This window comes from Channa argus, chromosome 1 (genome assembly GCF_033026475.1).
Source record: "Channa argus isolate prfri chromosome 1, Channa argus male v1.0, whole genome shotgun sequence".
NCBI lineage: Eukaryota > Metazoa > Chordata > Actinopteri > Anabantiformes > Channidae > Channa > Channa argus.
The window spans coordinates 5,453,450-5,469,650 of record NC_090197.1 but is presented as its reverse complement, the minus strand read 5'-3'; the positions used below and the strand labels follow the sequence as shown (position 1 = coordinate 5,469,650).

The following is a 16,201-nucleotide window of genomic DNA, read 5'->3' as shown; positions in this document are numbered from 1 at the left end:
ACTATATTGTTAAGGAAAGTACCAAGTTTCTCTTTAAAAGCTCCAGAGTAGCTGCTGTATAGTGACAATGTGCTACAGTAGATCAAGATAAATGCAGAACTATATATATATAATGTTATATAGCATCCAAACATCTTATTTAAATATTTTGTGTTAACATAAAAAGAAAAACCAGTGTAGAGACAGCAATGAGAGATAAGAGAAGACTAATCTCTAGTTTATAATTTATATAGATGATTCTGCAACTATTCTTTTCAGGGTAGATTAATGGGCAGAAATAAAAATGTGGCATTTTGAACCTTTAACTAAATCTCAGCATCTAAGAAAACAGATGCAGGAAACAAGCCTCAACACAGCATGTGGCTGCCTCCCTTTTACTACCTCTTCCGCGAATCTTCGTCGACATCCATTTTATGTCTCGACAGGCTGCTAATATGAACGTAAGTGCTCTTAACTCACTGATTAGAAGAGAACAGGTTAATATTTAATACCCGAGCATTCAAAATACCCCGCGGAGAGACTGGTCTCTAAGTGGAACAATGAAAAGTTCTTTAAAATCAATATTGTGGTTGTAAAAGATTCAATGCGGAAGTCACTACACTATGTTCAGAGCTGTCCAAGTCGGACGTCCAGGCCGCTGTAGTTTTTGGTTGCGTGCGTCTTTAAATCAGGATCAAGAAAAACGGTCCACAGTGAGATTCTATCATTAAAGTTAATACTGTACAGAAAGCACAGAATGCTGAGCACAAGATACAAAGACGAAGAGCGGAATGAATGAGTCTGTACAGATGTTACGTTTCCCACCTCAAACTGTCTCAGAATCTGCAGGGGAGACAATGAAAAGGAAAATAGACACAATCGAGTACAACATCTGGCTTGAGGTTAAGGTGGAGATCAAACTGTTTATAATATGCAGCCGAGAGATGATATTACATGTCCACACCCAACACAACAAATACACTATGATTCCTGCGCAGCCTTGAAGGATAATAATGCACATAATTACTTACGAGTTTCAGGTTGTAATGGAGCATTTTGGAGGCTTTGAAATCTTTGTGTTTCCATTTGCCATCAGCATCTACATCTTTCATTTTGAAAGTCAGCAGAGCAGTGGTCAGAACTGATGACAAGGGAACAAAATGTATTCATCCATCAAAAATTAAATCAGACATGTCATGTTGGATCATCAGGCTTGAGATGAAGATGGATGTTTAGCTGCAGGAGAATTATTGAGCTTTATTATTAAGGTGGCTGGTGCAGTTGTATTGCAGTACATCATAAAAAGGAGGGTTCTAATGTTTTGGCCTCATCCTTCGTATTAAACAGGGTCACAGGTTGTAATTGTTTTACTCAAGCACTAAGCAGACGATCTATGTTTTACTTAAAGTGATATAAAAGTAAAATGTGTAAGTACTCCAGCGAGGAAACAATGTGTTTTTAGCTATACTGATATCGGCAAAACGTGTACAGCAATATTAAAAAAATAAGGGTCAAAGGTCACCGTTGGTAAAGGTGGAGCTGATTTTAGGCACTTTATGTGCTGCCACGTGCTTAAACCATAATGATACATCAGCTTTTATTCGGTTCAGAATAGTTTTAAAACATTTGTTTTCCGCCCACTGTGCCGTTTTATCAGGCTGACAAACACAGACTTCCACATGTTAACTATTACTCACCATATAAACAATTATTAATATATTTTAAAAAGCAACCACACATTTTGAATGTCCCTCCAAACTGCAACACTAGTAATATCATGAATATTAAGTGTCTTGGTTGCCTATGAAGACATATGTTAGCACAATCAACTTAAATTAGGGCACAAGGAAAATAAATCTAAATTTGATAATATGTTGTACTCGAAGTCAAGATTTTAGTACGATTATTAGGAAGATTCCATGTGAATTCCATAAACACAGGCAAATACATTTCTAATTTAAGTGTTTACCCATATTTTCATGATGAGTGTAAGACAATAAAACCCATAATAACAGGACAAGAAGAGTGACAGGTGAATTGGTTGGCTATAAAAAAAAAACTGAACGGTGAACCGGAGTTTTTAAGCTGTCATCCAGATCACGTCTACAATTGAAAAGCTGATGAAGTAGTTTTCATAAAAGCAGAAAGCACTGTTTGCTTTCACTATACAGTTAAAACCTGCCTACATCAGGTCTTGTGTCTTCTCCCGCCTGGTGTGACAGTGGGGGTGGGGAGGGTCTTGGTCACCGGAGATCATAAAGAGGGGCTTCGGGATGTCGGGTCTGGAGTCTGGCTGTGACCGAGTGTATGACATCGCACGCTCCATCTGTGGAGGCGGAGGGAGCAATATAGGCGGCGATCAATTTGGCTTGTGAGAACTCTCTCTTCCTCCTCATTTCCTCCGGGATGTTTAAAGTCCGATCGGCTGTTGCGCGCTGCTCACAGCTTGAGGCAGAAAAGGTTCTGCGAGGATGAGAACAAAGAGAAAAACTCCCTCCAACCGCACGATCAGAGAGGGGAAGCTTTACACAGCGAACCGGATATTTTACTGTTCTAAAACACTACACTAAAATATGAAAGAGGAAGAATACAATAAAAATAAAAGGAGAGCAACTGCAAATGCAGCCTGCGCATTTGTGATGTTCTTTAGTTATGTCTAACACTGATGTCCTCAGGAGCTCTCCACACTAGCTGAAGAACCACATCGTGCAGACTCGAGCATAAATCAGGACGGATACGTGAGAGTTCACAGTAACATTTTATCATTTAATAACGTGATTCTGCAAAGAAAACACAGAATTTTTCACATTAAGATGCCAAGGATTGGAAGGATGGAAGGAAATCGGTCTGTTCAGATCTTTCCAGGGAAGTTTCCTGCCTCCACCTGCTCATCCCATCTCTGAACCTGCAGGACAGACAGTGAAATGAAAGGATAAGTGACAAAAGGGAAGGAGAGAGACACAGAAACAATGGTAAGCATGGTGTGCAAACTGGATTAGCTTATTTGTCTGTGCCATAGGTCTCTGCTGCTGTCTGAAATCAAATTAGAAAATGGCTGAAGTCATCCTTTAATTAAAAGTTGCATTGGTTTTGGCCATTTGCTGGCTTATTTTTCTGAAAAGTCGCTTACTGTATAAATATTGGTAGTCGCAGAGTGTTTGGCCCTTTTTCGAAAGTGCATTTGCTAATTTGACAAACAGAGTGAAGCCGCCTAGTTTTCCCTCACACTGGCCAAATGAAGAATGCAGCTCCTTATTTTTGGCCTGGTGCAGTGCACCACATTAGGACGTGGTCATTCATTTTAAATATGGTGAGCAAAACATTAGAGCCACCTTTTAATATAAAGCACTCAGGTACAACTCGACCTAAACATAGTAGGAATATCACCTTTCTGACAGTTTCAAATCATAAGATAAGAACTAAAAATGGTCATGGTTGAAGTTGAATTCATGGCAGAACTGCTCTATTAGATTGTACAGAAGTTGTTGTGGCTGACTTTTGTGTTTTTTTTTGTGCATATTGTGTTAGAGGTCATTGAGGTCAGTTTAGGTGGTGGGAACCAGGGCAACCTGATGACAAGTGGGCTACTGGAACAGGTTCATGGACAAGCACAGAGAACAGGACTCTACTGGAATGCTACTACACAAATAGTCCCATGTAGAGTATGTACAGAGCATCTAGACTAACAATAAAACAACTAGTAGCTCAGTGTTCTAGTATCTGTAAGAACCTGATGAGGTTCAACACAAATGCTACAAATGCTAAGGGGAGAGTCAGGACGACAGGACAGGGGGGGAATATCATCACCACCCCGACAATAAGACATTGGCTCCCAAACCTCAGGAACAAGTCCAGACAACATTAAAGCAAGAGCAGCTGACCTGGGATTAAAGAGCATGACTAAGATGGAGACCTAGAACCACTGCAGCCAGTAACCAAGACTAAATGAAGTACGTTCTGAAAGTCTACTAGGAAATGTGAATGCAGCACTACGAAGCATCTCTACTACCACCATCACTGAGACCAACAAACTGATATACACCCCAGCTGCTGGCATCCTTCAGACGCTTGGCTGCAAGTTCAACAGGAGCCAAAAGAAGCAGTATGTCTGGGACCTTTACAAATACCATGGGATCTGCAAAAAGCTTACAGAGCCTTAAAGGTCCGCTGAATGGGAAGACCCTGCCAGGCATCAGGTGCAGTGTGTCCAGAAAGTATTCACAAAACAATATCCCATAATGACAACATAAAACAAGTTTGTTTGAAATCTTTGCAAATTGATAAAAAAAAAAAAAAGCACATGTACATGTAAAAGCACATGTACATAATTATTCACAACCGTTGCTTGATACTTTGTTGAAGCACCTTTAGCACCAATAACAGCCTCAAGTCTTTGAGTATGATGCTACAAGTTTGATGCACCTATTTTGGGGCAGTTTCTCTCATTCTTCTCTGCAGTACCTCTCAAGCTCCATCAGGTTGGATGGGGAGCGTCGGTGCACAGCCATTTTCAGATCTCTCCAGAGATGTTTAACCGGGTTCAAGTTTGGGCTCAGGCTCGACCACTCAAGGACATTTACAGAGTTGTCACATAGCCACTCCTTTGTTTTCTTGGCTGTGTGCTTAAGGTCCTTGTCCTGTTAAAAAAAAAATCGCCCACGTCTGAGGTCCAGAGCGCTCAGGAACTTGTTTTCATCAAGGATGTCTCTGTACACTGCTGCATTCATCTTTCCCTTGATCCTGACTAATCTCCCAGTTCCTGCCACTGAAAAACATCCCCACAGCATGATGCTGCCACCAGGCTTTACTGCAGGGATGGTATTGGGCAGGTGGTGAGCGGTGACTGGTTTCATCCAGACATGACACTTGGCATTTGGACCAAAGAGCTCAATCTTTGTTTCATCAGATAATAGACTTTAGTTTCTGATGGTCTTAGAGTCCTTCAGGCAGGCTGTCATGTGCCTTTACTGAGGAGGGGTTTCCATCTGGCCACTCTACCACACGCTGATTGGTGGAATGCTGCAGAGAGGGTTGTTCTTCTGGAAGGTTCTCCTCTCTCCACAGAGAAACACTGTAGCTCTTTCAGAGTGACCATCAGGTTCTTGGTCACCTCCCTAACTAAGGCCCTTCTCTCTCGATCGCTCAGCTTGGCCGACCAGCTCTAGGAAGAGTTCTGGTGGTTCTAACCTTCTTCCATTTACAGATGATGGAGGCCACTGTGCTCATTGGGACCTTCAATGCTGCAGACATTTTTCTGTACCCTTCCCCAGATCTGTGCCTCGATACTATCTGACGTCTACAGACAATTCCTTGGACTTCACAGCTTGGTTTGAGCTCTGAAGTGCATTGTTAACTGTGGGACCTGATATAGACAGGTGTATGCTTTTCCAAATCATGTCCAATCAACTGAATTTCCCACAGGTGGACTCCAATCAAGTTGTAGCAACATCTGGATGAACAGTGGAAACAGGATGCACCAGAGCTGTGAATATTTCTGTATGTTATTTTTTCATTTATTATTTTTAATAAAATAGCTAAGATTTCAAACAAACTTCTCTCACATTGGCATTACAGGGTATTGTTTATATTGTTTATATAAAATAATAAGGCTGTAACATAACAAATTGTGGAAAAAGTTAAGTGTGAATACTCTGGATGCACTGTACCACGCTACCATAATAAACTGGCCAAGACAGAGAACAGTGACATGGAGACAAGAAAGCTCTTTATGTCCAAATTCAGCATCGTGAGACGCTTAGTGAGCGTAACAATTTGAAGTGGAGCTTTAGGCCAATATTTGCGCTTTTCCTTTGCGTATTGAGTTTGTGTACTTCTACCTTTGTTCAAAACCACCTCTGCACACAGTCAATCACATTCTGCTGTGTATGGGCCTGATGCACTGGCTGCTTGTCTAAGATCACATTCATTAACAGCTGATCTCATACCTACTGTTAGATTAGTACTATATAGCTGTACTGTACATACCGGACATAATACTACCCAACTACTACATTCCCACGCAATAAACACACACTCTGCAACAGTACAAAAGAACTTGTGTAGATTTCCTCTCCACGTTTGCCTGTGGCTTGCTCCAGGGGGAATTTTTGGATTTTCTCTATACATCTTTATAGTCTTGACTTTATTCTGCAAAGTGCCTTGAGATGACTTTGTTGGCAATGCAGCTGTTTCGGACAGATCTATTTTAATGGCATTGTTTCCAGAGACCTGATTGCTTGATTCACTCATGAGATCTGTGCAGCACAGCTATACAATTAGGACTAGCAAGTCAACCAGGCCTGCAGCACAACAGATGTGATTAGTTTCATGTAAACCCGTGGAGGCTGCGGGTATAAAGATGTATTTACTGTAACGTACCCAGCTCATGGGGCACAGACTCTTGTAGACCCTCTGGTACCACTGGCAGGGAGCTATGTCCTGATCTTTGGCTGACAGAGCTTTGTTACATCTGTGGAAATCTGTTGAAAACAGAGAGAGAAGGAAGAGGTTCAGCAGCTGGTAAATTATTGATTTCTTATTATTAATGTCTACATCCCCAATTCCAAAAAAGTTGAAACAATGTGTAAAAAGTAAATAAAAACAGAATGCAGGGAGAAATTTCATCAACCCATATTTTATTGACAGTATAACATAAACAACATATCAGATGTTGAAACAGGATGTTGTTTACCATTGTGCAGCGTCCCCTCTTCTTTTAACAACTGTCTGTGAATGTCTGGGAACTGAAGAGACCAGTTGCTGGAGTTTTAGGAGAGGAAAGTTGTCCCATTCTTGTCTGATGCAGGATTCTAGCTGCTCAACAGTTCTGGGCTTTTGTTGCTGGATTTTTTGTTTTATGATGCATCAAATGTTTTCTATTGGTGAAAGGTCTGGACTGAAGGCAGGACAGTTCAGCACCTGGACTCTTCTCCTGTGAAGCCATGCTGTTGTGGTGGATACAGTATGTGGTTTAGCATAGTCATAGGCTGAAATATCCAAGGTCTTCCCTGAAAGAGACGTTGTCAGGATAGGAGCATATGTTGCTCTAAAACCTCTATGTACTTTTCAGCATTGGTGGAGCCTTTCCAGATGTGTAAGCTGCCCACACCATAGGCATTAATGCCCCCCCCACACCATCAGGGACGCAGGCTGATTGAACTGAAAGCAAGATGGATGGTCCCTCTCCTCTTTAGTCTGTTTTCCATTTTGCCTCAGACCATTTTCCATGAGTTTTGGCACTGAGAACATGGCAGCATTTCTGGATCGTATTCACATATGGGTTGTTTACATACAGCTTTAACTTACATTTGTGGATTACACAGTGAACTGTGTTCACAGACAGTGATTTCTGGAAGTCTTCCTGAGCTCGTGCGGTGATGTCCAGTAGAGAATCAGGCCTGTTTTTAACACATTGGTGGCCACTGAGGGCCAGAAGATGCACACGCGTCAAGTTTTGACCTTCAGCCTTTTCCCTCATGCACAGAGATTGCTCTGGATTTTGATAATATTATAAACTGTAGATGGTCGGATCTTCAAAGTCTTCGCAATTTCATGTTAAGGAACATTTTTCTGAAATTGTTCCAACTTTTAGACACAGTTTGTCAAAGATTAGTGAACCCCTTCCCATTTTTATATTTGAGAGGCTCTGCCTCTCTGAAATGCTCCTTTTAAAGCCAGTCATGTTACTGACCTGTTGCCAATTAACCAAATTAGTTGTCACCTGCTCCTCCATTTGTTTTTTTTATTTGTAAAAAATTACTTTTCCAGCCTTTTGTCGCCCCTCTTCCAACTTGTTTGAGATGTGTTGCTGCCATCAAATTAAAAATGAGCTAATATTTTCCATCAAAGGGCAAAATGTCTCATCCTTGCATTGTTTTTATTTACGCTTTACACACCGTCAGAAGCTGCTTGTTCCCAGCTGCAGGGTTTTGTTGTGCACATGCGCCGCTGGAGAAAGCTGAGTACAAACTCGGTTATTGATACATGGCAGAGAAATCTGCGTTCTCCAGGAGAAATCTATGTGGGAAATCTGGGTTTCTTTCGGCTTGTCCCTTGTGCCGAACACCCCACCTTGATTTGGCATGAGTTTTTACGCCGCAACCCTCCCATTTTTTTTCTCCTGGGCTCTAGGCCGGCACCAAGGTCGCCTTGTTGGGGCCACCCCTGTTAGGGTGGGATTCAAATCCGCTGCCTTCTGCATCTTAACCCAATGCTTTACCACCGAGCCACCCCTGTATACATTATCCAATATTTTTTTAAAAAGAGTTGATGATTAATCTTTGGTCAGCTGAAGTGTGAACACACACTCTTAAATTCTATAATGTTCAGGAAAAACAGAGGCAAAGTGACTCAAATTTAGCCTGAACCCATCGTTACCTAACTTTGATTAAAAGCTCGTGATAATTTCAGCATGAGAGGAAACAGCCCAGTACTGTTCTGACACACACACACACAAAAAGCACAAGCAGGTTTTCCTGTTTACCCAGATAGTTCTGGAAGCAGTTGCGGGTCTGGTTGGTGTTGGGGAAGCGGGCATCAAATGGGGCCGTCCTGTAGCCCTTGATCTTTTCCTCCATCAGGTCAGACATCTTCAGCTGCTGGAAATCAGAAACAAGACCTGAGCAGTTCCTAACAGACATCTCACAGAAACTATCAACCATACAGCTGATTATATCGTTGGTTCATTGATTGTCTAAAAAACAAACAACTATCCTATGGACGGTCGCCATTTAAAATCTCGCCATTATTTGTGTTGATAAATGAACCACAATAATGTAAAGTACTCAAATAACAGCTTCAGACTAGAAAGCTCAGTAGAAAACCAGATCTGCTTTACAAACTGGCCATTTTAGCTAATAAACAAACTGTCCCGGGCAGCGTGTAGTAATGAATAACAAATAGTAACCGTTACAAAATTTGCTCAATTTCGGCAGATATTTTGTCGGTGTTTTTGCCGAATCTACCACATGACTCTACTGAGTATGTGATACCATGAGCTGTACTCTATGATGTAGGCATTTTATAAAAAGGGACAAAGTATGAATAAAACACTAATTTTCCAAAGAGAGTCCCGGTTTCTCACATCTTAGAACAAATACTCCAAGCAGGTTTGGCTGATATTAGCTAACGACTGGGTTCATATTCAGTGTCAGTAGGTGTCGAGCTGGTATTTAGCCGCTTGGAGAGAATAAAATTAAAGCTGGTTGATAAAAACATCTTAACAAATGAACCGCTGTAAACATGAAGCTGTTCCCACTGACTAATATGACGTTAGCATTAGCTAATCGAAGTGACCAGGTGTCAAGCTTGATGCAACACAAAAAGATATAGCTTTCATAAAAGATATTTACCTTTGACACAGAAATTCCGCTATAATCTCCTTCCTTCAGTGTCGCGAGTCCGGAAGCAGCGGTCTGCCGCAGTGCATGTCGGGAAACAAACAGGGGCGCTGTGTCAGAAAATGAAACAGTGTCACCTGCTGGATAATTGCGGGAGGTGCAAGTGTAAACTTCAACTCTTCCGGTTTTTGAGCTTAATGAATTGTTAGTTTTAAAGTTCATATCAAGGCTTTGGACTAAGCTTTTTGTCTATAGTATATTTATTAAAAAAACGCACAAAAAACTCCACAGTAATTAAATAAAACAAAGAAACAAACAGCAAAAACATTCTTTTTGGTTGGAAAATAAAGATTTAGTCAAATTTAGAAGTGAAGATCTCACTTTTTAGAAATCTGATTACGGGTTAAAGTATTTATAGACAATTTATTTCACTCAAACAATCATGTAGTTCCTCTGAAAAGGCTAAAAAGGAAGGTTTTAGTCAGTGCTTCTGTTTTGTTTTGCTCTGTTTTAAAAAAATCTCGCTAGTGAATTTGTCAAATAGTTTGAGTATTTATAGAGAATTTAGTTCATTTTTCAGAATTATTTTGTTCTTCTGAAAAGGGTAAAGTTTTTTTTTTTTTAAATTGTTTTAGGGATGGCAGTATTGCTCAGCCGGTCCACTTATCTCCACAGTCACGCTGCACTTTATGCATGCATCCATCTTCTCTTTTTTTTTTATGTATATGTCTTCATTTTTTTTTTCAGATTCTCGTTGTGTGAAGGAAGCAAAAACAAAATGAGATTTTCATTGCATGGTGTCTTGAATCTTGAATTTAGCCTTGTCTTTTGTCTTTATTGCATTTGTAAGACAAAAGAAGGTAAAAAACTAAATAAAAAAGCAATAAAACAAAACACAACAGCAGATTTGCTCAGACTGTGTAAAATATGAAAACATATTTTATTCAAGCTATTAGTAATAGCATTCAGTTTTCAACACTTTCACATGTCTAATGCATGTATATAGTACTGTATACAGTCTCTGGTTTATTGAGGTTGTTGACATTAATTTAAATAAATAGGTGTTAAATAGTTAAATAGGTGGAGCATTGTTTGAGAATAATTGAATCTAGATTTCTTCTAAGTAAAAAAAACCCACAAGAAATAAACAATATAGGTTTGTCTCCTCTCCTCTCCTCTCCTCTCCTCTCCTCTCCTCTCCTCTCCTCTCCTCTCCTCTCCTCTCCTCTCCCCTCCTCTCCTCTCCTCTCCTCTCCTCTCCTCTCACAGTAAAGAAGCCTGTCTCTTCTCACAGATGCTCCTCAGAGAGTTGGAACATCTGGAGGTGAACCAGCTTTTCCTGTAGTCGTCTCCTGGGGTGAGTCGACCACACAGCTCCTTGTTGTCTGCTGTCGTATCAGGCTCACGCCACCAAAACCTGCAGAGATTGAGAGTTTTTCACCTGTTTCCACGGCAACCACTGCTTTATAGCACACAAAAGTCAATTCCCCTCATTAGATCAAATCCACAAATGGGTTTTAAAATGGTGACCATGCAGTTGTAATTGTCCCCCTCAATTCTTATTTTCAGCTTTTTTCTTCTTTCTTGTCCCTTTTTTGCTTTTCACATGTTAACAAAAGTTGTCTATATCATCTTTTAGCTAATACGAGTCCAAAGAAATCTGATTCAAATGGGAAATTTGGGAATTTCCTGATGTATAGTTTTCCAGTAACCGAATGCAGACTGTTGAATAAAATTGGTTTTGCAATGAAAACTAACGTAAAGTTGTATGTTTGTACGGGGACAAAGCCTCGTGTTGCTGTTTCTTTGACTGATTAAAGCAAAGATTCTTCCTCTTGATTCTCATTCTGAAGCCCTTCTGCTTCTTCTCCTTGAGTTTATCGGCCAAAAAAAAAAAGGAATAAATCTGCTTTCTCAGATTTCCATAGCAGTCATCTCACAAATTCTGGAGCCTCATATGTCCCAGTTTAACCCCTCGACCTCCTCCTCCTGTCTGTTATTACTCACTGGGGTCCCTCCTTCAACACTGAGCCGTCACTCCACTGCCAGCCCGCGTCAGCGGCGCTGCTCCTCAGCCCCAGCCAGTATGAGTCTCCCTGGCTCAGACTTTGGGCCTTTTTCCACAGAAACACCTGAGAGACGTGTCAGAGAGTTTCATTATTTTGTCAAAGAAAATCTTCATGCCTCACTTCTTCCTCCGTGCTAATTTGATTTGCTCTGAGCGAGGAACAAACTGTGCACTGTACACTGCAGAAGTAGTACAGTAAAAAGAGTGAAAACCTAAAATGACCTCTGGCTGTGACAGCTCCTGCAGATGTCTCCATATTTCATGGAGGTCATAAATCTATTCTTAACTTCTGTCTCTGGTCACATGTGCATATCTGTGCATGTCAAAATGTGCGTCCTAACAGCTGATATTTACGCCACGTCTCTACACGGGGACAGAATAGTGTAAATATTCCATGAAGTCTGTGTAAAGGAGGCCGAGATTTCAGTGTCCAGAGGTGGTTTAAGTAAAACCCACATACACACTTACAACAACTTAATTAATAAATTACATAGTGGGAAATCAGAAATATTTTAATTAATGTATAAAGCTAAAGTTAATAAATTGATGTCTCAATTAGTGCTTCACCTGCTCGTCCTCTGTCCTCACTGTGGCCACAGCGCCACCCAGTGTCATGCAGCGGTACTGGCTGCTGATCCAGTCGGCCCTGTCCTGACTGAAGAGGTAACATTTGTCTCCCAGAGGCGTCCAGCCGGCGGGACATGGGCTGCACTCTCTCTCTGAGCGGCGAGAAGTAAGAAGAAAACGATGTAGCTGGAATAACTTACATATTCGCCTAAATCTGCCTCGAGCTGCAGATGACCTTTGAACAGCACAAATGCCAAGTCTGGTTCCATCTTCAGCACAAATTTAAGACTTTCCAGCTGTGAAAACATCCTGATCTGTTTCTCGCCCTTTGGTGCACAAAGTACTAAATCATAAAGTGATTTTCAAAGTTCACCACATCCAGATCAAACTGAAATTACACCTACAAATGTATTTATTATGTTAACTGGGCAATGATTAACCAGTTTTCTGTCATGTGCAACTCTAATAAACAAGTGCAAATGATTATTTTCATCATTTAAAGCAACACATGCTGTTCACAGCAATACACAGTTCATCCAGTCACACTTAAGCTGTTTGTGGTCTGTGTGCTTTTGCAAATCACTATGTAAATTGTAACGGTTGGGTCAAACCGTTTTTTGGTTCGTTTTCCAGTGTTTGAGCAGTTTTACAGCAAAATTTGGAAGATGTATGTTACAGAAAATCGTTTTTTCATATAATCCCGCTTCACTTTTGTGGGATTTCTTTGTTTTTTTGTTTCTTTCCTGTGTGTAAAAAGGTTTATGGGGTTTAAAAGACATTTCCTCTTTTGCGCACGCACAATGTCTGAATAGATGCTTGTCCTGAGAACAGAACCAAGCCAAATACACACACACACACACACACACACACACACACACACACACACACTGACTGAAACTCTATGCTGCATTTACTCAGATCATGTTCTCCACCTTGTTGGTTTGCAAAGCTGTGTAAACAGCTGCATAGCGTATGTCTACAAACTTATGGCTACTGCATTTTTCTTCTTCTTTCGTTCCAATATTTATGCCAAACACAGTAATGCACAGAGGAAACATTCATATTTGTCTGTGAACAATCTTCACTAAATCCAAGACAAACACAGCGCTCACCACCGGTGCTGGAGTTGCTGACTGAGCAGTACTGATTCAGAGCAGGATACTGGGAGAACAGGAGATGATATGACTTGTTGAGTTTCTCCAGTCTGTTTGTCAGATCTCTGAGTTTGGTTTCCTGCAGGGTCGACTGTGACTGGAAAAGCAACGTGGTCTGAACCACTGTGGCGTCAACACAAAGAAAGTTATATAACACAATCTACTTATGCTGTATAATTTGACATACTGTATTGTAAGGTATGGAAGCTATGGATCAGATCTCTTTTTAACAGTTTCTCATTTTCAATGACTTTACCCGCAACAAAAGTCCCAAACACTGACAGATGAGTGCTATAAAGTCAAACAAAGAAATGTACTCACAGCAGAGTGACAGGAACACAATGATGATGGTGAGCAGAAAGCACAGCAGAGAGAAGTAATGTGCCAACTGTCTGTACTGTCCGAACCAAACTGAGAGACAACAACAGCAGCTATGTTACATACAGCGGGAGTTCAGCAGGAGGTGACTTGCTACGACATGGTTCACTTCACAAACTGGTGCAGTAATCCAGCTTCTTTAGTACAACTGGAGTTTACTTTTGCGCCTGTATGAAGCAACTGGCAATATAACACACTTTAAACTGACAGTGACGTAGCTGCAAAAGACACAAATTGGCAACAAAGAGACAGAAAACATTTAAAAAATGACCAAAAAAGACACGAACATGAAATTAAACAGAGAAAATTAACACGAATAGTGAAAATGCTTGCAAAGTGACTGCAAAGGCACAAAATGGCAAACAGCCAATAAATGGCCACAAACCCTCCGAAAAGAAACACAAATTGACCACAAAAAGTTGAAAATGAGCAGAAACGGGCAAACAAAGTCCTCCAATTGTGTAGTGTGTCTTGTGTGTCTTTTTCAGCGTGTGTGTACAGGAGGAGGAGGGGGGGGGGTCACCTCTTTGAACCCAGCCATGCTGAGAGTCTCTGTCTTATTTGCTGAAGTTCTGAGAAATCTGCTGCTGAGACTTCACTAAATGTCAAAGTGTTTCTGGAAAGAAACATTGTTGTTTGAGTTTTAAAATAGAATTTGGAAGCTCTGAGCACAACGTGTAAATTCCCCTCGCACTTCTTCAAACCTCAGCAAGTAAAAGGGACCTGGCAGCACTTTTTATATTAAATTTCATTTAATATAATTAAGCATTTAATCTGCCGGACAATCAAACCCCGAAAGCAGACGAGTAAATGACAACAACACATTCTTCTTAAACACACTGGAAAATGCATTGGTAGAAAGTTTTTACAAAAACACAGGAAAACAAATTACTTTTGTCTGTTGCTGTTTCCTGTTTGTCTTCGTCCAGCAGAGCCGGTCCATTGTTCTCTCCCATTGTTTTATTCCCAACAGGCATAAAGTCTTTCCTTTAATAACTGCAGCATCAAATCATAATAGCTCTGCGTTAGCAGTTTCCCCACACTGTCCGAGCCGTCAAAGCTGTCTATCCAGTGTTTTCCAAAAGCAGGTAATAAGTGGCCGTGTGTTCGGGGAGACTCTATCTAATGTGAACATGAAAATACTGATGTGCCTGCAGCTGTATGCAAAGCAGAACTGGGTCTGATAACCAAACCAGTCAGACGAGGAACTCAGCACCATCTCATAAGCATCGTCTGTTTTAACCTAAGAGGCAGTGGTTGAGTAGCTATGAACATTTAATCAAGAACTGAGCTCAACTGTGTAATTTTGAGGTACTTGCACTCTTCAACTTGCAGTACCCAGACAACTATGGTAACAGCTTGGAGCAACAATGGCCAAGCAGCTAGGGAGCAAGAAAACACTCCCGCACAGCATATTAACTTATCAGGCTAATTATCTTAACCTACTTGTGCTAAGTTAGTCGCTTTACCACCTCCTCTACTTAGACTTAACAAGTTAGCCATGTAGCAACTTGCTAAGATATAAAGCCAAACAACAAATGGTCTCTATTTGTAGCTTGACCTGATGTTTTTATTTTGCTTTTTATAGCTTTGCTTTTTGTGAGTAGTTCTAACCTCCAAACCTCACTTTTTCTCATGGCTACACTCTTTATTTGCATCTGTAATTATCTCTCTGTGCAGCAGATTTCATTGGTACTGGTGGGCTCCAATTCTCCTGCACAGGGTTCACATCGTCTATTCACACACAAATTCACTTTATAAACATAAATATGAGTGAAGGTCCAAACAGTGGTGAACGGACACACCCGCACCTCTGAAAGGACTCCAGCTACTGTTGCGATTTTCTTTTTTAAATGCATAATAAATAAATATATTAAAAAGCCCCAAAAACCTGGAAAGAAATTTGAAGCTTTCAGTGGTCTTCTACTGATTCAGTGGACTGGAGGGAACTTTGCAGGAAAAATATTATAAGATATTTTAAGGGCCCTTATCAGGATAAATAGGAAATAAAGGGCCACACCTTAAATGTGTTGGAGACCATTCACCTTTCTGAGAAGCTTTTCTCGTCCGACATCTGTAGAACTTTAAAGTCTTTTACATGACTCTAACAAGATCATTTTCCCTTTCTTAATTAATGTTATCAGAAAAATTTTGAAAAAAAGACACGGCAGAGGACAAGGGTCATAAGACATAATCGTTGCCACATTCAGGGACTGAAATGAGTGATGTGTGTAGTTAAATGTCAGATGGATATGTAATCAAACTTGTGTGAAAATGTGCATCTTTTTAAAGAAAATGAACTTTGCAAAATGTTAAAGTAAAAACTTTTAAAGTCCAGTTTTAATTTCTCTTGTAGTTTAATTCCAAATCCTATTTACACATATTTGACATATTTACACATATTTGACAGCATATATAGTGCATATTTGCCTCTTTCAAGTGTTACATTACAGTTTATGGATTTGGCTTACACATCTGGAAGGGACTGATGACTGAACACACTGTGGTACGTTGTACTTTAACAGCCAAAGACACAGGGATAAAACAAAAACAACCTATTTAAATGTACACCAAAGGCGAGGATTAGCATGTTTTGTCAGTAGTCAACTTACAAACTATTTTTCTTGGACGGATAAACCAAAATCTACGTAAGACAAGGTAGAAGAAACATATGAAACACAGAAATATCCCGTGCATTTGGCCCACGATGACGCGAA

At 40.4% G+C, this 16,201-nt stretch overlaps 1 protein-coding gene across 3 annotated transcripts; it reads right to left on the bottom strand.

Annotated features, from left to right (window-relative positions):
• Positions 1-2,724: 2,724 nt before the first annotated feature.
• On the bottom strand, positions 2,725-14,544 carry LOC137137771 (C-type lectin domain family 4 member C-like). 3 transcript variants are annotated; one of them, XM_067524544.1, is made up of 10 exons: positions 14,377-14,544; positions 13,428-13,517; positions 13,065-13,229; positions 11,953-12,104; positions 11,325-11,449; positions 10,610-10,734; positions 9,330-9,427; positions 8,462-8,573; positions 6,358-6,458; positions 2,725-2,884 (listed from the first exon to the last, which is right to left on the bottom strand). In XM_067524544.1, the coding sequence occupies exons 1-10, from the start codon at positions 14,459-14,461 to the stop codon at positions 2,831-2,833; spliced, it is 1,107 nt and encodes a 368-aa protein (XP_067380645.1). In that variant the 5' UTR covers positions 14,462-14,544; the 3' UTR covers positions 2,725-2,830. The 3 variants fall into 3 exon arrangements, with proteins under 3 accessions (XP_067380645.1, XP_067380556.1, XP_067380732.1); XM_067524455.1 differs by having other exon boundaries at positions 8,462-8,576; positions 14,377-14,537; XM_067524631.1 differs by lacking the exon at positions 13,428-13,517 and having other exon boundaries at positions 8,462-8,576; positions 14,377-14,534.
• Between the last annotated feature and the right edge of the window lie 1,657 nt (positions 14,545-16,201).

Coding starts and splice junctions, on each gene's coding strand:
- LOC137137771 (XM_067524455.1), bottom strand. CDS start 14,461: ATGCCTGTTGGGAATAAAACAATGGGAGAGAACAATGGACCGGCTCTG. Junction 8,577..9,329: donor GCGGAATTTCTGTGTCAAAG/GTAAATATCTTT, acceptor TCTGATTTCCAG/CAGCTGAAGATGTCTGACCT. Junction 2,885..6,357: donor GTCTGTGCCCCATGAGCTGG/GTACGTTACAGT, acceptor TCTGTCCTGCAG/GTTCAGAGATGGGATGAGCA.